At 35.3% G+C, this 23,019-nt stretch overlaps 1 protein-coding gene across 1 annotated transcript in view; it reads left to right on the forward strand.

Moving 5' to 3' along the window:
- Positions 1–23,019, forward strand: part of KIF15 (kinesin family member 15) — a 36,246-nt gene that overhangs the window by 247 nt on the left and 12,980 nt on the right. Inside the window, exons 2-21 of the mRNA XM_009290504.2 lie at positions 1,451–1,493; positions 2,819–3,002; positions 4,058–4,134; positions 5,270–5,307; positions 6,264–6,361; positions 6,733–6,912; positions 7,592–7,801; positions 7,911–8,036; positions 9,467–9,589; positions 10,308–10,431; positions 12,123–12,214; positions 12,932–13,141; positions 14,244–14,421; positions 14,857–14,998; positions 17,375–17,516; positions 17,853–18,050; positions 18,951–19,058; positions 19,836–19,941; positions 20,476–20,641; positions 21,968–22,118. Of these exons, the coding sequence (XP_009288779.2) occupies positions 1,451–1,493; positions 2,819–3,002; positions 4,058–4,134; positions 5,270–5,307; positions 6,264–6,361; positions 6,733–6,912; positions 7,592–7,801; positions 7,911–8,036; positions 9,467–9,589; positions 10,308–10,431; positions 12,123–12,214; positions 12,932–13,141; positions 14,244–14,421; positions 14,857–14,998; positions 17,375–17,516; positions 17,853–18,050; positions 18,951–19,058; positions 19,836–19,941; positions 20,476–20,641; positions 21,968–22,118 (2,696 nt within the window). The remainder of the gene's footprint in view (positions 1–1,450; positions 1,494–2,818; positions 3,003–4,057; positions 4,135–5,269; positions 5,308–6,263; positions 6,362–6,732; positions 6,913–7,591; positions 7,802–7,910; positions 8,037–9,466; positions 9,590–10,307; positions 10,432–12,122; positions 12,215–12,931; positions 13,142–14,243; positions 14,422–14,856; positions 14,999–17,374; positions 17,517–17,852; positions 18,051–18,950; positions 19,059–19,835; positions 19,942–20,475; positions 20,642–21,967; positions 22,119–23,019) is intronic.

A 23,019-nucleotide genomic window follows, 5' to 3' on the forward strand; every position in this document is an offset into this window, starting at 1 on the left:
TATGGGGGTGTTGGGGGGGCTGGGTCCCCCACGGAGGGGCTGCTGCCCTGGGGCTGCGGTCCCAGAGTGCCCGCAGGGCAGCCGCGCTGCCCCCGGTGGTGTCGGGGAAGGGTGGAGAAGGTGGAGGAGCGACATGGAGGGGGTTGACCCTCAGCGCTTCCAGAAGCACTTCTGGCACCGATATCCCCAAGGCCTTCTCGTGGTTGATACGTGTAAACAGACCTCCCAAGCGGGAAGGCTTTACAAACCCTGTTGCTCTCAGCCGTCCCGCGTTTATCAGTTCGTCTTCTGTAATTTTACCGAGTTTTAATTAGCTGTGATGTTTGTAACTAGCCTCTTACAAACGTTCAAGTGAGAGCAGCACTTTAAAATGGGAGCTAAGAACGGTTAGCTTAGAGTCGGAAGCTTCCCAAGGTACAGGTTGTGCAAGTATCTGTCAGTCTGATTTGAGTTTTAAAATGCACTGCTTTTCTTATCCCAGCTCGTTTTGATACCTTGTGCATTTGAAGAATAAATAACTGAATTAGAAGTTAGCACATCTCTCAAATGTTACTGTGTGAATCAAAGCAGGTAGGCTCGCATAGCAGCAGCAGGATATTTATGTAGTATGAGTGTTAATGAGAAGGTTGGTGCCTTTGCACGTCATTATTAATCCTACTTTTAAAGGGATCCCCCTACAATAGAACCTGTGCACTCTTAGAGACTTTGTAAGGTCTTTATTATTGGAATATTTTGGTAAATCAACTTTCATTGTCATTTTACTTATTTTTTAAAATTTGATTATGTTAATATTTTGACTAACCTATGTGAAATAATTTCATGTCAGATTCGCCCTTAAGTAAAACATAAGTTACCATATCTACCTATGGAGTAATGCGTGCCATCTCCTTGAAATGTGAAGCTGTGCAAAATGATGCTCATACGTATAGGAGAGCTTTATGTATTATAGAGTGCTCAATATTACTTCATAAAAGTGAAAGTAATATAGCTACTCAGTTGTGCAGGTTTAGGAAATTGAGTTTTTGCAGTCATGTCAGTAAAACTTTCATGCTGTATTGTTGTTTTATCTGCAGTGAGTTAGCAATTTTTAAAATATAATGGGAATATATAATACTATTAACATTTATGTTCTTAATTCTCCAAAACACTTGCAAAACCTTATATGCATTAATTTAAAATACTACTCATTGTACATACGTTTGCAAGTGTGTGCATGCTCACATTGCAGGACTGGAGCTTTCTCTACCTTTGCAAGAAACTGCAAGCTTTCCGTCAAAGGAAGATAGTTACTAAATATTTTTGTGCAGTTCTGATTCATGCATGAAATAGATATTTATAAGGCTCTCCATTTATCTGCCTCAGTACTGCTTACAGTATTTTCTATTTAAATGGGGTTTTTTGAGCAACAGTTTTATCTTGTTTAATTTTTGTGTGTGTTTCACTTTTATAGGAGATTTACGTGACTCTGCATTACCTTTGTTGAACTCACCTAGGTAAAGTAGTATTGGCCAGTTCCTATATATGAATAATCACATTGTACAAAAAGTGCGAACAAAACATAGTATAACTTTGTAAAATAATTTAAAGTTTTTTCTTTCAATGTTTTCCGGCATAAGATTGTTGCCTTTCTTTCCTAACTTCCTTATAGGTTTTAAAAAAAAGTTCTCTTAATAAAAGTGTTGTTCTGAGGCATCAGATTCCTCTTGGAATGCTGCCATGCAGTAAATTTTCATTTGTCCGCTATCTCTGCAGCTGGACTCTAGCATTTCTCTGAAGAGATATTCCACAAGGAACTTCAATTCTGTGAGGAAGTCTTAAGCTAAAGCAAAAAACAAAAAGCCCTCCTCCAAATACAAAGAGTTTCTGCCACAACTCAGAATCATATTCTCTAATGAAAAAATATTTGGCGAGTTAGTGTGGCATCTTAAGTCCAGTATAACATCTTCCCTTTCTCAGCTGCTTCCTGTTCTTTTTTAGCCCTTTCCTCTGCCACTCTCCAACCCCACATTTCAGTCATTAAGTCCTTCCCCCACTTTTAAAACTATTCTGTTCCTTTCTTGTTTACCAAAAGTAAAAATCAATAACAGTTATAACACCCTTGTGTTATAACTGCCTTCTGGGAAAGAATGAAGTAAAGTAAATCCAAGTTTGCTGCCACTTCATGTAAGAATTTAATTCTTTAATATTATATTGGTATATGGTATTTATGCAAGAACTCCTCAAAGCTTTACTATAATAGTCATGCACAGTTATTTATTCAAGCTAAATTTACTGGTGCATCCACTGATATATGTGATGAAATAGGTTAGGGAGCTTTTAGATGTAGGCATTGCTATACTTTATTGGACTGGAGGATCAAGAATTGATTGTTCTTTCCCTTCTTGCGAGCAGTGAAGAAAAAAGCTAGTAACTTTCTTGCTGGAATGTAGCATCATCTGCTCCATTTGTAAAGTCTTTTATAACTTCCAGTAGTAAGAAGGATGCTTGAAGCCCATAGTCTTAGAAACTACCGAAACCTTTATTATAACACTGGTTTTATATGTCTCAAGTTCACTGTGAAACGTGTTCTTTTAGAGCTGTTACATGCAACAGCAATAAATTCCACTTACTTCATGTTCTTTGTTTTTAAATCTGCCACATTGTTACCTTTAATAAATCTTTGACTTGTAATGAATTGATGTGTACAGCTAGAAGTAGTATGTTTTCAGGAGAGACTTTTGTATGATTTCACATGCTTAATCTGATTTTTGTGATTTAATTTTATCAAACAGCTGATAGATCTATTTCAAAGTAATCTAATGCATAAATATTCATTTAGTATTGAAGGTGATGCTATCAAGGTTTATGTAAGGGTACGTCCCCCTTCAGAGGGAACTGTGTTAACCGATGGAGATCAAGGCTTGTGTTTATCTGTTCTTTCATCAAATACCATCCGTCTGCATTCGAAGCCTGAGCCAAAGATCTTCACTTTTGATTATGTTGCAAATATGGAAACAACACAGGTAATAACTTCCAGAAATTCACAATGATATTGCAGTTTTTCCCCAAATTCTGGCAATTGCTACACTAAACCTTTCTAAAGATGTGATGCCTTAGGTCTTTTTTTTTTTGCAGTGGTCAGACTGGTAATATGTAGCTATTCTTCAGAAATGTTGCACTAAATTCTGCTAATAGTTTTAATGTATTTTTTTAACTCTTAATTTCTTTAATTAACATTTACATTAAAATTGACGTTTGTATTTGTTACAGTAACACTATAGATAGAAAATAATCCCCCGTGTTGAGACAAGCATAAAAATAGCAGGCAGGCAATAGCTGATATTAAAGATGTGATTTGTATATTAGGAACTTAGGAGTTTTTATTCTATTAGTTATATTTCCTTCTTATACATTTGCCTTTTAGACAGATGCATTGTTCACCTGGGACAGGTAATACTGGGAGGAAAATCCTTCTGTTTCATTTTTATAATACTGTGTTTGAAATTCTGAACATAATTTTAATTCCTCTAAGACTTAAATTCCATTTAACTTCTGTTTAAAAAACTAAACCCCCCAAAAAACCCCACCCACTGTAGGCTGTTATTTGTAGCTAGGCTGTTCTTGCAGGCCTAAGAGAAATAGGTGAAAATAGATGAGGCTAACAGTTGTGCAGATTTGTTGAATATGACATTGTGCAGTGGCAAATGTTGAAAGTTAACCAGATTTGATGAGTGTTATAGGCTCAATGTTGACTTACTAATGGTATAAACCACATAACATAATAAAAAACACTGGACCAAAATTAATATAATATATATTTGAAAGCTGTTACTATGATGCTGAGTATTATTATTTTTCTTTGAGTTATCAACAAGGAATAAAATTTTTTCAGAGTGATTTATGTCACAAAGACTCAGGATGTATTGTTTCGCTGTGAGGACTCCAGGGGTCATGATACATGTCTGACTTTAAGGAATGTGTCTATTTTATACATTATAAAGTTACAGCATAGAAAACACTGATAGAAGAGATACTTAAATGACTGGTGCCAAGTGTCTTCTCTTTCCCTTGTCCCCAGGAGTCAGTGTTCTCAAGTGTGGCCAAAACTATTGTTGAATCTTGTATGAATGGCTACAATGGAACCATCTTTGCATAGTAAGTCGTTTAATGGTATTTCATAGCAATTGCAACATTTGAGGAGACTGTGTTAATGAGTAGTTGTGGTTTTAAGGGCCAGAGCCTGCTTAATGTCACAGTAAACTTTGAAAGTGCTTCCTTAGTGGAGCACAACATAGGGAATGTTCCTGCAATATTGAAGAGTACTTCTTACTCCTCTTCCGGAGCACTCTATTTGTCGGTGTTATGCTTCTAATACTTAAGGCCAATAATGTAGATTGTAAACCCATTTCAATTTTACTATTGTTTGTCTAACAACTAGAAGTTTTATTGTACTGTAAAGAGAAAGCTAGTTGTTTTCTGTATGTCCATAGTAAAATGGAATGAAAATGGCTTTAACTTGGTATTTGGCCAGCTCAACTCTTTAGTGAGTCTTAGCTGCCTGTGGGAAAACTCATGAATGATAATTTTAACTTTCAAAACGTTTTCAAGGTAGAAATATATGCATGACTAGTAGCATGAATATCATTATATTAACTATCAATATTTTTTCATTTTGAAAACTGAGTAAGCACTTTGGTCAAAAATGCTAACTTGAAGGACTGATCTAATCAAAACCTTACTGAGTTTTTTAGCCTAGCACAGCATTTGCAAAACTGTGAAGTAAAGTCTACTTTGTGACAATATACAAATGTGGAAAAATGAAGTTAAATTGCCCTGAAGTTTCTCTAGCATGATTAATAACTATGGTTAAAAAAAAGGATATATTCAACTTAAAAGTATTTTTCTCGTTTTGGGTTTATGTGCACTACTGAGTGACACAAAACCCAAAAGATTGACCCCAAAATTAGTTTTATATATATATTTGAAAGCCTTCATTTTAATGCTAAGTTCCATTATTTCCCTTTCCAACAGAAATAAGGAAGAAAATGGTAGGTGCTGGGGGAGAGAAAAGGTGATTTATCTAACAGAATTTCATGGTCAAATTTGCTGCTCTATTTTTATACCTTTTTAGCTGACTGATTTCTCAACTTGCCTCCGTCTCTTTTTTTATCTTCAGTTTAGAATAATTTTTTTTCATTTTAAGCTGTGAGTTCTCCTTAAAAGATGCAGATTAATGAAAAATTCAGAGCCAGAATAAAGCTTTATCTGACTTTTTTTTTTTTTTTGTTTGTGGCCAGACTGGGTCAGGAAAAACCTTTACTATGATGGGTAAGTGGATGAGAGAGCTTAATCTTTCAGTGGTTTCTTAATGGTTTTTTTGTCTTGAGTTGAAACGTTGTCTTGCTTAAACACCAGGGATGATTTAGATTTTTGTCTTCCTGCAGATAATTTAAGGTTTAAGAAATGTTGTAGTGCTCAGTGCAGTTGTTTTTGCTTTATATCAAAAGAGTGAAGTGTAGGTACTCTCCTCTATCTTTTTGAAGATATAGATGATTTTTCCTGTTTTTAACAGTAGAGAAGCTTTTCAATTAAATCAAACACTTTTAGTACATTTTCTCAAAAATGAGTATTCTGCTGGTTTTCTTGTTTGGCTGATATCCCTTGCATGTGTATAAAAATATTCTAGTATGCAAGGGTCTTCCATATTAAAATATAGTGAGGTTTTCAAAATAACTGCTTCCTACCCAACTAGGAATTTAAGGCCTCTCTGTATATGAAGGGATCCCCTTGTAATCTTATTCTTCACACCGTGGTGATTTTAAATGCATTAATATTGTACTTGACATTAGAAAGTTACTGAAATAGCCAAAACCAGTTTGGCCAACGTGTTTTCAAGGACTACATAGAAATTAACTAAACATGGGGACAAATCTACCCCATCTTTCTGGTTTTTCAAATCGGGGTTAAGGTAGCTGTATTGATGTACCTGCACATCTGTACATGTTTTCTGTGGAAGTCCAAGTACTTTATGCTATTTTAGACTTAGGTAACCTATGGATAGGTAAAATAAACTTTCACAAGCATCATTTAGACTACGTATAAATCTGATTATGGAATATTATCTTAGATCTTGAAAGTTGATTTTATTGCATGTCTTCTGTGGTTTTGCCATAAACTGACTAAAAGCTGGTTGCTGAAGTCTTCTATAATGACATCTTGAAAAAATCAACCATTATTCTTGAGTAGTACTAATTAATTCTTTTTTAAATTAAAAATTTCTTTAGGACCATCTGATTCTGATAATTTCACTCACAGTCTGAGAGGTGTAATTCCACGAAGCTTTGAATATTTATTTTTTCTAATTGAACGTGAAAAAGAAAAGGTACATTTATTTTATACTTATTGCAATGAAAGTAATGTCTCACATTAAAGATTAGCTATGGCTGTTTGGTAAGCCTGGTGTGTAGCAGTTAAGTTTCCAGGATTATTGCTGTCTTGCATCAAATTTAATAATGAGAAACACTTGTGTCTAGTACTCTACCAAATTATAGCACACTTTCTTCAGACAGAAGCGTGCTTATATTTTGAGTCTAAAAATGGGTGTCGGTTGTCATCTGGGCATCAGAAATGTATAGTATGCAGAATATATGCAAACTAGTGGCTTTAGATATGTATAAAAAGATACTCACTGCCATACAATGCCAGACTTAATAAAACCAGTCTGTTTATAGTGTAAATTACTGTGTTTTTCAGGCTGGCAGTGGAAAGAGTTTTCTCTGCAAATGCTCATTTATTGAAATCTACAATGAACAGATATTTGACTTGCTAGATTCTGCTTCAGCTGGACTTTTTCTCAGAGAACACATCAAGAAGGGAGTCTTTGTTGATGGTGCTGTTGAACAGGTGTTGTCATCTGCTGCTGAAGCATACCAGGTATTTTTTGTCACTTTTTAATGCTTGGGCTATTTATCTTCATGCTTATTTGGTAAATATTCCTTTGATTAAAGCACATATTTTTTGCGCAGTGTCTGTGACACCCTCTTCCCCCATCTCCATCCTCCAAAAAACAGTGTAAAAAGCTGTTTCTAGGCAATGCTTCCTGACTATCCCACACATGTAAGAAATCATATAGTTCTGGAGTTTGGAATATATGAATTGCAATTACAGTAATCTTTTCCCTAATGCTTGCCCTACACATCTCTGAAATAGCAACAGAAGACTGTATCTCCTGCTAATTAGGCAGCATGTGTGTTCCAGAAATTGTCAGGTTTATTTCTCCATGAATGAGACGCATGCACATAGTACTACTGTGACTTTAAGTACTTTTTCCTTGTGTACGCTAACATACACCAGTATTGGATATGTTATGCTTTCAAACAGCAACGGCACTCTTGGAGAAAAGTGGTGAATATTATAATTAGTGTTTTTATTAAGCTGGACTGTAGCTATATTTTTTTCACTTTTAAAATACTTATATTGGAAAAAAGTCCTTGTCCTTGAGATTTTTGAAAGCTGTTACACTGAAATATGCTTACTACTGTTTGTCACCTGTATGTAAATACTGGATACAGTCTGAGATACTTGATATTATTTGATGTCTTTTCACCCTTAGGTATTAACTATGGGCTGGAGAAACCGTCGTGTAGCATCAACCTCAATGAACCGGGAATCCTCAAGATCACATGCAGTTTTCACTATCACAGTGGAATCCATGGAGAAAAACAATGAGGTTGTTAACATTCGGTCTTCCCTGCTCAACCTCGTAGACTTGGCAGGATCTGAGAGACAGAAAGACACCCATACAGAAGGACTGAGGTTGAAGGTTAGTTCTGTTGTATCTGTGGCATCTTTCTCCTTTCAGATGTACTGCCCTGTTCCATCCACCAAATCTGTTCACCTTTGTGTGTTTTTTTGTTTGTTTGTTTTTTAAGGAAGCAGGTAACATAAATAGATCACTAAGTTGCCTGGGCCAAGTAATCACAGCACTTGTTGATGTGGGTAATGGAAAACAGAGACACATTTGTTACCGGGATTCCAAGCTCACTTTTCTGTTACGGGTAATATATATCCTCTGGATTTTATATGCTACCTGGGGTGTAGAAAAAAATATTTGTTTGGGGTGTGGTTTTTTTTACTCTAAAAAGCTGAACTCAGGTACATTAATAATTTGTTTCAATTCTCTTCAGGTGGAAGAAAGCTTGAAAAATATCTTTTTACCTAAACAGACTTATAGTTGATTTATTGCTGTTAACTGAAGACAAGTAATTTATTTATGCTCATAATCTCCTTTTACATATTTGCAAGTTTTAAAGAAGCATATGTTTTCATCCCTATAATATGGGAAATACTGTGTATCACAATGTAATATTTAGAGATGTGTTGAAACATTTGACATGATTTCCTGAATTAGCCTATGTGTGCTAAGTGTTGGTATGATGTTAAGAATTAGATAAATTTACAGTTTCCTACCTGAGAGCTTATGAGCTCTTTTCAAGATGAACAGAAAACAAAGATGGAAGCAGTCAAAGATTTGTTGTATGCCAGCACTCGCCAAAATTCTGTGAACAGTAATGAATAATATCTGTAATATATTTTTGTATTATAATATAGTACTTCTACATAATACAGTATTTGTGTTACAACACGGTATTGTTGTGATCACAGCAAAATTTCCCAATCATTCCATCTCTGTTCTATGTACGTCTTAGAATCATGAACCTCTCAAGAACTATGTTCTTCCAAGGCAACCCAAAATACATAGAAATTGGAAGAGAATTGCAACTGTATGAGCTGTTACTTTCTTAAGTGGTTATTTTTTTTTTAGGTGGTTGTACTGCAAAGAAGTCCACAAACATGACCTTCTCTACTAGACAGAGAGCATGCCATTGAGGCTTGTGGGCTATGTTGTAGAACTAGGCTTTTAGAGTCTTAGGTAAAACTGCTGCCTTCTCCAGAAATTTGAGAGTTACTTCTCTAAAAGCACGGAGGTATTTGAAGACATGCATGTAAAAGGGAAGAGGTTCCTCTTATATCCTTGGTCAAGAACCTGTTGGTTTGTGATTTTGTTTGGCAATTGCCACCAGAAGATAGGTTGGAACAATCAACAGGCTAGATGATCAAAATAGTGCAAATACCAATCTGCTAATGACCAGGATTAAAGTGAAATATCTACTTTATTCCCTGAATTTTTTTTATGTTTTTTTTCTCTGCTGTTCAGGTGTAACAAATATCTCAAATTGTTGATTAGTAATATAGAATCAGGGTTTGGAAAACCCAAATAAAGTCTTTATTTACAGTCACATCCTTTATACCCACATTTGAAATTAAATTTCAGAAACTTACATAGCATGGAGACTTGTTAAATAAAATCCCTTCTGCAGTTTGTTCAAAGTGATAGACAGTAGTGATACACAGTAGCTCTTACGGGATGACTTCCTGCTGTAGCCAAAAACATGCAAGTAAAGCTAACTTCTATGTTTTTAAATAGGATTCCCTTGGTGGTAATGCAAAAACATGTATAATTGCAAATGTTCATCCAGGATCCAGGTGTTTTGGTGAAACATTGTCCACCCTTAATTTTGCTCAGCGAGCAAAGTTGATTAAAAACAAGGTAAGAGAGTTACTCAGTATCTTGTTGCAACAAACAATTTCTTGTCACTTAAACTTCACATCTGCAAACAGGAGAGCTTCATTGAAATACTCTTGTGCTTTCACTAATTTAAATGAATATAACTTATTTTTAAATCCTAAATTTGCTTTCCTAAATGTTTATGACATGATTTTTGAAAAGGCCGTGTTTGCTTTTGATTATGAATAGAGTACAACAGCTGGGGACTAGGTAATGGCTGATAATAGTGTATGTTTATTGCTTGTTCTCTGAGCACTTCATTGGAAAAAGGAAGTAGTATATCTGTACTAAAAATTAAAATTGTCATTAAAAAAATTAGATTCAATAGTATTTCAGTGCATCTAATTTTTATATATGTTAATTCCCAAAACGTAATTTCTCATGAGTGGGTTTTGAAAGTATGTTGGCATCTGGCTGGAAACTACTGCCTTTGACGTATACTGCTTAGCTTTGGTCAAAAAGCTCCAGAGAAAATTCTGCAGAAAACATTAATTTTTTTTAACCAATATTTTTAGCTAAAGTGCAACTTACTGGTTTCTCAGTAAATTGAATATTGCTTTTCCCATGAGTTCTTCCTTTCCTAAGACGGAAAACTTCTCAGTAGTTTTGTTGCTTTGCAGTCTTTTACTTTTATCCTATAAAATACAAGATTTTTTCATTTGTACCTCCTCCTAATTTTCGCTTAACATATTTATGAAAGGCTGTGGTAAACGAAGACACACAAGGAAATGTGAGCCAACTGCAAGCTGAGGTCAAGAAGTTGAAAGAGCAGCTTGCTCAACTTACTTCAGTGCCATCTATGCATGATATTTCTGTATCACAAGGTAGGAGTTGGGGGTGAGGGAGAGAGAACTTGCTACTTTTTTTAGCCTGGAGTGTTGGAGCCTTATGTAATTCATTAAGTTTCTGAACAATTAATATTTTGTAGGGACTGGCCTATAGAGGTTGCATTTGTCTTAGGGATCCCATTGTCTGTATTTGTATCTAACATTTTGAAGAACTTGTTAACATGATTTTTTTTATTTTCTTCCTCTCATAAGTTTGTGTACAGGGCTATGTTTCATTCTATAATACCTAGAATATTCTTCCAGTTCGTAAGAGGTATGCTGCCTATTCCCTTAAGTAACCAAAAATTTACATGTGATTGCTTATACATTTAGGTTGGAGGGAGGGCACTACGGTGTTGATAATGCCCATTGAATCCACATTCTTTCTAAGCTCAGGACTGGATTTTTTTTTTCCCCCCTCTTCCCCTTTTGCCCCTTCAGGAAGATCCTAAGAAGGATATTTACCTTTTGATAACAGATCGGTTTCAATATAAGATGGTAATGGGGTTTTTATCAATATGTAAATTTTTTTTTCTTCCAGTAGCTTTTCACTAGACCACTGTATCTGCAATATAGATCCCAGCATAGCTTTCTACTACGTATACTTCTCACTGAAATATGCTACCTTATAATGTTTGATTACAAGGTAGTAAACTTGGTCTTGCAACACTTACTGTAATCCTGAGTCAACTCTTTCCTGACCTTGCCAAGAAATAGAAGATACAATAGAAGTTACTACAGAACTTAGAAAGACTTATCTAATATAAAGCATCTGTGGTTGAGTTTTCATAAGGAAAAATTACTTCTCTGTGAGCATACACATTTAAGCAGTAAAAACAAGTCAGTGATTATGTTGTTAGACTTGTGATAGAGTTCTGAGGTAAAGCAAGTGATGATACTTAAACACTGAAGAGAGGTTTTATGCAGAACCTAATGTACTAGAGCTGTGTTTAGTCTATGCAGTTAAATCATGTTTGTAATATTTGATCACATAAATATGAAATCTGCTTACTAGCTACTTGAAAAACATGATGGCATTTTTAATATATTAAATTACAATGAGGTAGTTATTATGCACCTAGATCCTATGGTGATTAGTATTCTATAAATAAGTAGTCTTGCCTGCATGAGGATATTCAGGAAAGCTATTTTGAATTAATTTGTGAAATGGTTTAGTTAAGCCCTTTTAATGCCTTCTGTGGACACTTTCCTTCCAGATTAAATCACTAATTGTCCACTTAATTCATGCTTATTTTCCTGAATTCCCTTCTTATAAACCAGTTAGTCCACTTTTCATATGTACAAACTGTAATAATAATGCCAATAATGGCTTAGTGTTATCAAATTAATTTCAGAGGGGTTTTGCATTTTATAGCTATACTCAGCTGAACAAACTAATTCTTTTATTCTAATAAAAGTTTATCGTAAAGCCGTTTAATGCTTGAACAACTTTGTTAATTATACAATCATGTATATTGACTCTGTTCTTTATCAGCACTTGCAGGTGACTGAGAATTACAGTCTAAATGTCTTTGCTTTGGGTACAGCACATGATCTTAGAGGAATTATAATGTTCGAAGAATTTATTTAATTTTTTTTTATACAACTGTCACGTTATGTATGTAGGAAAACCTGGTTAACTGGTATTTTAATAAATATGGCATTTGTTTCTTTAACTTAACCTACAGGTGCTGTTGAAAAAGGGAAGAACAACATAAATTACATGAACAACTTTCTTGAAGCAATGTTGTTCTGGGAGAAATCAGAAGGAGAAAAGAAGGTAAGAAAGCACTAATATTTCTAAGTGCATTCTGTATACTCTGAAAGACCAGTAAGCTTATTGAAACTGACTCTCTTAATGATTTTTCTTTGTTTTTGAATAAAAAGACTGCACCCAAAGATGATAAGGTTTGGTAATAAGGGAACTAGTCAAATGACATTTAAGATACAATCTTTCAAATTCAGACAAGCCGTAGGATAGCTTTCATAGTATGTTTAGTTTTAGGTGTGGGTTGTTTATTTGGATTTTCTGATAAATTTGAACAGAACAACAAACTTCTGTTTTACTTAATTTTGAGCGCATCTTTGAGTGTTTGGATCAACATCGTGGTTTTTGAAGCAAACCTCCCAGTCATCCCCATTTTATTGTGCTTTGGTTCATGTCATGGCACAGTGCTGAATCATCCAAAATGGATTTTTTTGGAAGGAAATTAACTGAAACAGGCAGTCTAGGGGTGCATCTGATGTGCTTAACTGAATACTTAGTCTACAGGATCATATTGGAGCTTCTAAGTAAAGTTTTTGCAATACAGTGTGTAATTGGCTTCTTGGTATGAGCTGTTGCTCTCTACAGATCTGCTCCAAATGAATGACAGTCTGTGTATTCACAAAATTATTAACTGAGTTTTGCATGATTTGTGTATGTGATATGTGCACCTTAAAAATTCATCTAGTGTAACTGTCACTTTTCCACCAATCTGTATATGTACTTTCTAAGAATTTATTAGAAAAAATTGCTCAACTAGAAGATCTGTGTGCCAAGAAGGAGAAATTTATTCAGTCCAATAAAATGATAGTTAAATTCCGTGAAGACCATATTGTTCGCTTGGAGAGATTACATAAAGAGGCTGGTGGAAGTTTATTGCCAAAAGAGCAAGATGATCTCTTCAGTGAATTGAGGGACGAATTGCAGACACTTAGAGAACAGGTAAGTCTCTGTTTTTTCCTTTCTAGAACAATTTTCTTTTGCGAGAATAGCTCATGTGATGGAGTTCTGTAATGGGTAGATACAGGCTTTTTAGGAAAGGTAGGCAGGGAAAAAGAGGATGGGTGGTGGGTTCCTTTACAGAAGCATCTCAAATGCATGGAGTTTCCCTATGGAAGGGGCAACGGGTGGGTTTAGAGCTTGTGAGTTTGCATAAGAGGAGAGGCTAGTAAGGGTGATGTCATGGTGGGAGCTTGCTATAGGCCACCTGATCTGGGTTAGGTAGAGGACTAAGTCTCCTTTAAGCAACTCAAGAAAGTCTTCAAATCACAAATCCTCATTCTTATGGGAGACTTTAATCTCCATAACATCTGTTGAAAGGGAAAGACAGCAGGATGCAAGTAATACAGCAGGTTTCTGAAGGATAGTAACACAGATGCTAGATGGGCCAATCAGGGGTGATGCTGTCCTGGAGCTGTTTGAGGAAGGCAAGTAGCAAAGTACATACTTAAGGCTTCAGGAGAGGAGGCTTCGGGTTATTCAGGTATTTGGTAGGTGTGGTATCACTTGTGAGACAGTTTTGAAGAACAAAGAAGCTCAAGAGAGAAGGCAGATCTTTAAAAACAATTTCCTCCAAGCACAAGTAGGAAAAAGGAGTAGATGTATTAGAAGACCAGCTTGAATCTGTAGCTCATAACTGAGCTCCAAAGTGAAGGGGGAAGAAAAAGTACAGAAGTCAGGACAGTCATTAAAGGACTATAAAAACATTACTATGGCATGCAGGGACAGTGTTAAGAAAGCCAAAGCTCAAAGTTGAAACTGAAAAGGGATGTCAAGAGCAGGAAGAAAAGCTTCTACTGCTTTATTACCAGTAAAAGAATAAATACATAAAACATAAACCCACTGTCTTTTTTGAGAGCAGATTCCAAGGGAGTAAGAAAACCAACAAAAAAAAATTGGGGCAGTTTTAACCACTGTAGGGGAATACCTTTTTTCCCTCTTCCATTACAATTTAACGCTTATTAAAGGTAGTAGAGCAACAGCTAGATATGCATAGCATTGTCTGGAAAATAAAACCTGTTGAATAAAATACTGCTTATCACAGATGGAACAGCACCCACGAATTGCAAAGTATGCCATGGAGAACCATAACCTCAGAGAGGAGAATAAAAGACTTCGTTCTTTACAGTCAGTTAAAAAGGCCCAAGAAATTGATGCTCAGACCATCGCAGAACTAGAGAAAGCGTTTTTGGAAGCTTCAGCCACAGAGAAAAATACTGGAGGTAAAAATATGCTCATGTTTTTCAGCTAAATAAGCTTACTGTATTTCTGTTGTGTGCAACATAGTGTTGACAATGTTGTCTTGTCTGGTGGATGTATTTTTTGCCGCCTTCTTCAAAGTGATACCTGAAGACTGATAAAACAGGTTTACTTTGTTTTATTCACGTTGGCCTTCAAGCAAATACAGCAGTAGGGAATTTGGATTCTTGTGCATCTTATGAACACCATCCATAATCTCATTTTGTTGTCCTTAGTTGTCATGAAGACTGCAGTAATATTAATTATTCTACTGGTTTTCAAGTGGACTGCTAATACCCGTTTTCTTCAATCTCAATTGCTGCTATGCTGTTCAAAAGCCTACAAATGCTTTCATTTTAGTAAAACTTAAGGTATTTGAGCTACTCTGTGATTTCAGAGGGTATATGTTTGTTCTTTAGGTCATCATTTATATTCCACCACCATATCAGTGGAAGGCAACTCACTGGCATCTGTTGAAAGGCTGAAAGCACGCCTGCTACAGACTCAGAGTGAACTGGCAAGTTCAAAACAAGAATATGAAGAATTTCAAGAGCTAACCAAGTGAGACAAAACAGTATAGAAATGTCTTTAATTAAATGTCTTAAAAAATCGGTATAAGTAATTATTTAAAAAGTTAGTCTCAGATCCTGAACATACAGTCTAAGTAGGTTCTTCGCATGTAAGAGAGGGCCAGGTTAAGCAAAATGGCATGCACACAGAATATGTTCCTGTTGAACTCAGTTACTCCCAGACTAGGAAACAACCATGATGCAATCTGAAGGCATGTCTGCATTGTTGCAGATTTCTTTGTCTTTCCAAAAGCTCTTCTTTATGCTAAGATGCAAAACAACGCTTCACAACATGCAGGAGATGCACATACCCTAGAATTCTGATAGTCACCTGCTTAACAGGACAGGGAGAGTTTAGCTTAGTTTCCATGTTGAGCAAGTATTTTTCAGTAACTGAAATATTACAGATGGAAGCAGAGACAGGAACTAAGAGTTGATGGGTTTTGGGGCGGGGGGCGTGTTTTGGGGCTTTTCTTTGTTTTAGTGCAACAGTAGTTTTTAATATAACCTCTTTAAGATTGCAAGTTTGAGTCACCATAAATGTAGAATCCGAGCACTCCAGAAAAATTTGGCTAATCTGTTGATTAATTTTTTTGTCTCCACCTCAAAGATTTTTAAGAGGGCAATAGTACCACTACCTTGAGACCTGTTACTGGAACTGAGATTTAATTCAAATTAGAGCAAAGACATGGTGTCAATAGTTCATTCATGTCCATTTGCTTTGGCATCCAAACGTGATAAGGGTCTACTTTGTCCTTACTAATGTGGTAAAGAATTTACTGTCATTGTTCTCCTTGAGGGCAGCACAAGTTAATGCGAAAGACCTGAGTAATACCTTCAGTGTGTGTGTATATATATATTCATATGCAAGTGAATAATACATGGCTTAACTTGATCAACCCCATTTCTGAAAAATTCAGGTGCTGTACTGGAGATACAAGAAAAATAATTGCATTTCCAGTAAACGTAATGTAAACCTGGTAGGCAAAAGGGACCTGATTTTTTTATTATTATTATATTTATTTTTAGCTTGTACCTAACATTGTTGCTTTTTATTGATTTCAGTGAATCTAGAGCATAATTCCAGAAGCATTGGGCACAAGATATTTCCATTTTTGCCTCCCCACAGTTTTTTGCAAAGTAGCATTGTAATGTCCTTTTTGCTCATTCAGGCAATTGTACAAATCTGTATTTTTATTCTTAGATTTCTGTGTAGCAAATCCTATGAACTTTATAAATCATAGTGTTACGATCTACTGAGTTTATCAGTTCAGCAATCCATCTATTGTCCTGTATCATTAGATACAATGGTTTGTTTATATCTTCATATACTAATTACTTTATTTTCCTGCCCATTTGATGTATTCCTATTTTATGTATTCCATGTTTTGTACATGTCTTGCTTCCTTGATAGTATGCATGCATTTTTATTATCAATTACTAACATTTTCTTAGTGGAGTGCAGTCAAACAGAAGTGTGCTTTTGGGCCTCTGGATTCACCTCTGGATTTCACTACATTTTAAACTTGTTTCCAGTTTCAGAGTAACTGGATGCTTAATTTTACATGCAAGTGTAACTATATGCTGTAACTGAATAAGTAGAGTAAAATTTAAAAATTTCACAAAACCAATGTATGCTAATTTTTCTGTTGTCCCATAGCAGTCAGAACTGAAGTTCTATTCTGTTCCGTAAGTTTTGTTGCAGATGCTAAAAACATGAGGGGAAAGTGATAGCATTAAACTGCCAAAAGATGAAATAGTATATTTCGTTTTGTCTGTAGACTTTGACCCTACAATTATATCAGTAAGGCCAACTATCACAGTAACAGCATGTAGCTCTGCAAAATACCTAAAGAAAATTATTTCTAAATTTCTGCTCAACTGTTGGATTTCAGTTAAAGTACTCTTAGAGGGCAAAATAATCTTAACAGAGCAGCACTTAAAAAAAAAAAATCTTTAAAGGATTTTCTTTAATCCTGGCAAGCACCAATTCAGACTTTTCATATAACTGGATAACATTTTTAAAGCTTAAAACCATATTGGTATGGGTGATATCACTTTCTCATAAAAGGAATTGCAGAGCTCTCAGCTTATTTCTTACCGTGTAATGGATTTTTTCTGACACGTTTAGTTATCCATCTGCTTGCTTCATTATGCAAGCACAAATAAGCTTCTTAGCTTTTTAACTTTTTTTTTTTTTTACTTTTTAATACAGCAGTGGTGGCTTTCTTCTCAAAATAATGTATTTCAATGTTTGTGCAAGAGTTCAGGTTCAATTTGCTCATTGGCAATTCTGTAGCTTATTCTTACTGATGGGAGGGCATACTGATGGAGTGGTTTTGACATTAGTAAAATACTTCCTAAACAGGAAAAGGCATATGGAACTGGAATCAGAGCTTCAGTCCCTTCAGAAAGCAAACCAACATCTTGAAAACATTCTGGAGGCAACCAAAGCACACAAGCGCCAAGAAGTCTCTCAGTTACATAAGCTACATAGAGAAACTCTTAAGGTATGAGAATAAGTATATTTAAAACCACTCATACTTATTCCTGAGTTGTGTGAGAACATAGACTTTCATTTGTGTGATCCCTTAACCTAACTAGTGTTCTGGCATGTAATCCATATGTGATAAAGCAGATATGCTGCTTTTTTGTTCTTAAATACTTACTGAATGACTGCTACTGTAATCAGATGACAAATTGAAAAAGTGTAGTGGTTTAGAGCTAACCACTTTGAGCATTTTATTTCATTATTCTGCTTATAGAACTCTGAAATACAATACCAGACAAAGTCTTAATTCCATTTTACAGTTAAAATAAAGACTGCTTTGTAATCTTTATAACAGAATATAACCACTCCAACAAGAGCTTACCAGCTAAGATCTCGCCTAGTGCCGCGAATAAGCCCAGAAATCTTAGATTATCATTCTGAAGATTTTCAGTGTTCAGAAGAGATGAAGGATGACATTTTGAAAGAGCCAGTTCCCCCAGAAGTGAATGAACAAGCATATGAGGCCATGGCTGAAGAGCTCAAAGTGGCACAGGTGAATGTTCTGAATAAAAACTGAAGTGTAACTTTATTATAAAGCGGGTTTTGGCATGAAATACTTCCCCCCTAACAAATACATTTTAATTTGCATGAGAAACTGAAGCTCTTAATGAATACTTAAGGCTTCACTAAACAGTTAATTATACAATGTACTTAAGAGAATTTACAATGAAAATATTGAAAGGGATTTGAGAGTTGAATATCGTAAGTAGTTTAAGATATACAGGGCATTTAAACTTTTTACTATTTTAACCTGATAACTTGTTTCTGAGGAAACTTCTTTTTAAATCTCTGGTGACAGCTACATTCGGAACAATACCCAAGCTTAATATATAATACTGCATTATTTGAAGAAACCTGCTACATACTACTTGTCCACCATTATACCTTAATTGTCTTGTATCTTTCCTAAAGGGCAGGGAAGGTCTTTTTTCACATACAAGAGTGCTACAAAATTATCTGAACTACGCTCTAGAAGCTGGAACTAACTTCAGTGCATGTAAAACCCTGGCACAACAGCCAAAACCCCTCTTTGATGCTTAACCATACTGCAGAGATCCTGCAAGGAATTTAGCTAGTGTATATTTTGAATAACTTCTTTTTAAAGCCTTATTTCTCTAAGATAAACATGTGTCTGAAAACTTAAGTGTTTATTGGATTCAGTCCTTGTATTCCCTGACGGATTTTCTTGTGTTCTGGCAGTTTAGTTAGCAATAGGAGAAATCAGCTACTTAAGATACCAGCTTATTTTTGGATGTTCTGTTTTCTGTTGGTTCAGGTCATAAAAAAAGAAAGTAGTTGACATTTTTATATTTAATATGCATAGACTGCCATATGGCATGTGAGAATAACTGGAAGATGGGTGTTCTAATTTTGAGTGTCTGTTGTGTCACAGGAGCAACTGAATACAATGCAGACAAAGCTGGATGAAGAGGAAAGCAAGACTATAAAACTCCAGCAGCATATTAATAAGCTGGAGCATCATTCTGCACAAATACAGGAGGTGAGAGAACAATATAATACAGGGCTATATGTGAGTGTGTATATATGACAAGGTGATATCTACCACACTCATACTACTGTGTTGTCTAGTGAGATCTGCGATGTAACTTGCATTTTGACTTTTGAAAAATTTACATAGCATCACAGCTCAGGGCTGTGCAGGAAGACAAGGACTTCATTTAACATAACACTGCAGGTTGGGGGGGGTTTTTTGTTTTTGTTGTTTTAAATGTGATTCTGAGCCTGCTTGATCTTAAATATCAGCAAATAGACACTCAAGATGTCTGTGCTTGGTTTTGACCAACTTCATGATTTCTGGAAAACAGCAGTAGTCACAAGGAAATTTTAAACTTTGGAATGCTGAAAATACTACTTGCCTCAGTTGGAACTGAACTGAAACGTCCTTACTCTGTAAAATATTTACAAGTCTTCCTTAACCGCTAGGTTTGATTTAACACAGAAAAGGAAATAAGGCCTGTTTTCTTCCCAGATCAGTCTCAATTCTGACAGCTCTGTTCTGAAGTAGATCTCAGCCTCTAAGCTGTGGGTTGCTTTTAAATGAACTTTTTAGATAGGTAACGTCTTCAGTTACATTGAAGTATTTTCTTCTTGGACTTCTATGGATTTCAGATTCACCCAACGTCAAATTTCAAGAAAAATGGATCTTGTATTCATAATCAGCTGATGAAATGCTCTAATACATTATTATTGTTACAGCTCTGTGGCTTAGCCACTCCTACATTTCCTTCCATCTAAAAATTTTACTTCTCTTCTCAAGCTTCTTTCATCCGAAAGGAATGACTGGAGTAAAGAGCGCCAGGAGCTCCTTGAACAGATAAAATCGCTTGAAAAGCAATTTCAAGACAGTCAAAGCAAGACTGATAGTAAGTCTATGCAACACTGAAATGCCATAAGAAGTTTTGGGGTCTCTTAATGTTTTGAATCAACAATAGCACATGCTGAGTAACTCTTTGGGTTTAAGATGTTAGTCATACTGGTTTGATTTTTTTAAACTTTTTTTAAAGAAAAAAATCTCTAATACTTGCAGAATAGCTTGTACAGTATACAATATTGAAAATCGTTCTCTGTTCACTCTGAATGTGAGGGGAGTACAGGATACAGTATTTTATAAAGAAAATATTAACTAAAAATAAAGGAAAAACCCTCTTTTGGTCTATGGAAGTGCAGCGATATTGTCTGGAATGTTTTTGATTCTGCCTGCACTCTTTAGTTCTTGAAGTCAATGTTTCATTGACCTTTCCATTTACAAATCATTTTTGTGTCTGACCTTCAAGGTTAATTCCACTGAAAATGTGTAAAGTTTTGTGAGACTTTCCCAGGATGCTGTAGTGTTACATGTCCTGTATCTAGCACAGTTTTCCAAATAACATGTAAAATATTTGTTTGATTTTTGACAGTATTAAAAAGTGAAGTCTATGACTTGCGCATTGTCCTGCAGTCTGCAGACAAGGAGCTGTCTGCTGTAAAATTGGAATATAGTGCCTTTAGGGAAAAGCAAGAGAAAGAAATAAGTCAGCTTTCTGGTAGACATATGGATGTACAGTTCCAGCTGGACAGTGTCAGGTATGTTGGCGGTTTGGTAAAATGCCTCAACCTCCCTTCTGGATGTATCCAGTGATTTAGTTCTTATGTGAACTTGCACTTTACATGTCTTATTTAAAGTTGTTGTTTTGTGTTTATGTGGTGAAATGGTGAAATTAGCAGAAAGAAAATAAAATGAGGCTTCCTTAATTTTTTGGTTTGCTGTAGCATTTTCCCATTAAGTAGGATATAAGTATAAGCTTATTGATCTCCAAAAGTTAAGTAGCCGAAGAGGCATAGTTTGTTTGGTTGGTGGTTTTTTTCCAATTTAGTCTTAAAAATTAACTGTTACTTCTTAGTCTGGTCACATGAAGCAGCATAATGATGCTGCTCTAAAAATACAAGCAGAAAGAAACCATAAAAATAAACTGAAGCTTGACTATTGAAGCCTGAAAAGCTCACTATGTTGTATGCAATAATTGACATTATTATTGGGAGATGAAAATGACTGAGATTTTTAATCATTAGTGTGACTTACCTATGTTGGGTTTTGGTGGAGGTAGTTTTTGTTTGTTTTGTTGGGTTTTTGTTTTGTGGGTTGTTTTTTTTTTTTTTTACTGGGAAGCTTAAATATGTTATTGCATTATAGCAGGTCATGTCTTAGCTGAAGTGATTTTGAGTGATGCGTTTTGAGACTGGGAACCTGGAATTGAAATTAAATATTGTGGTTTCATTGATGCCTTCTGTGTTAGCAGAAGTACTGACTTTTTGGAGGGTATTCTTTCTATAGACTCTCCATTAATAGCAGGATTCATAACACTTGTCTAGCAGCTCTTTTACCCCTCTTTGCTTTGATCTTTTGGGAAAGATCAAATGAAATCAGTTTTTGTGGCAAGAATTTAGAGGGAAATAACCCAGACTTGCCCAGAATATATAAAGATTTTATATGGGATAAATAACCCAGATATCAACTAAGCAGTTGTAGGTACTCTGAATAATTCTAGCAGAGTCTTTTATCCAAACACTGGCTAAAAAAAAAAATTTTAAAAAATGGGTGAACACCATTATCAAGACACAGTGACTGAAATTTCTATAGAATTTTGTAAGAAGTAAATTATTTCTAGGGATCGGAAAGAGTACTCTGCCTTCTCTGCCAATGCCATTTAAATTTCCTGTGCCCTTCATATATTTGGGGTTTCTGAGTTTAAAAAAAAGTTACCATTCATGTCAGTCACTTCCTTCTGAAATAACTGTACTCGGTATATTATCTGAAGATTATAAAATACAATTGATTGGAATATTTTTATAATGAAACAAACCCTTATCTTAATATTGTGGGTGGGGTTGTTTTGTGTTTTTTTAATGAAGGCTAGAACATGAAAAGATTCTTGAAGAAAAAGCAAGCCTACAGGATGACTATGATAATTTGCAGGAAGTAGCGAAGTTTGAGACAGATCAACTGAAGCAACAACTTGAGGACAGAAAACAAGAAGCAGAAGCAATGAAAACTGAGCTTTGTGTAAGACAGTCAAGGCTTTTAAAGGACTTTATACAGTTACTCATCTAGCCAGATTGTTTAATTCCTGTTACTGTATCATCGATAATAAATTCCGCGGTAATAATAGGTAATAAAATGGTGATCTCATTTGGAAGACGTACCCAGAATCTCTTTTAAAACTTAGTGCAAGATTTTTGCAGTCGCAGGCTACAAGAAATACCTAATAGCATGATGTAGTAGGTTTTTCGGCTGAAGAAATTGCTCTGGAAATGTTGAGGCAGATGGGTTAATTAGTAAAGGAATAAGAAACTGCTTTGGAAAAGAATCCTGACATCAAAATGCTGATGACCTTTCATCTCAGTGCTTACTTGTTCTATCTTTACAAAGCAGTTTCTTAAAAAGTTTTCATAGTGGATGTGAGCTTGTTAAAATGATCTATGCCTTCTTGTGGTGGATCACTGTCCTGCAGTTTAGTTGATGCTGTCCTTGAAAGTCTGTCAAACTGCAATGACTGCAAAACAGCGGTAAGGTTGCTCAAGGGCTTTTGCAAATGATTTTGCCTGCTTTTCTGCAGTGTACACTGTGCCTGCTCAGCAAGTTTGCTGTAAGTTTTCCTTTTTAGTGTTTAAAGGAATACTGACAGATTGAAAATTATTATTTTAAATTCCTTATAGTCTAATACATTGAACTGCTGGTTAGAATTTGAAAAATCCCCCCAAATTATTCTACAGTTGAAAATTGTAATTTCTCCCTTTAAAGCCTTGGATATTGTGGAACATTATAGCTATATGAAATCGTTATCAATGGCAGGTGAAAAGAGCTGATTGGTTAATATAAATAAGAATTAACTTTTGAACTTGCCCAGGACAAGTTCAAAAGATCTTTCTGTTTCCATCTAAGGTTTTGTGGGTGTTTTTTAAGT

This window comes from Aptenodytes forsteri, unplaced genomic scaffold (genome assembly GCF_000699145.1).
Source record: "Aptenodytes forsteri isolate BGI_AS27 unplaced genomic scaffold, ASM69914v1 Scaffold426, whole genome shotgun sequence".
In the NCBI taxonomy this organism is placed as follows: Eukaryota; Metazoa; Chordata; class Aves; order Sphenisciformes; family Spheniscidae; genus Aptenodytes; species Aptenodytes forsteri.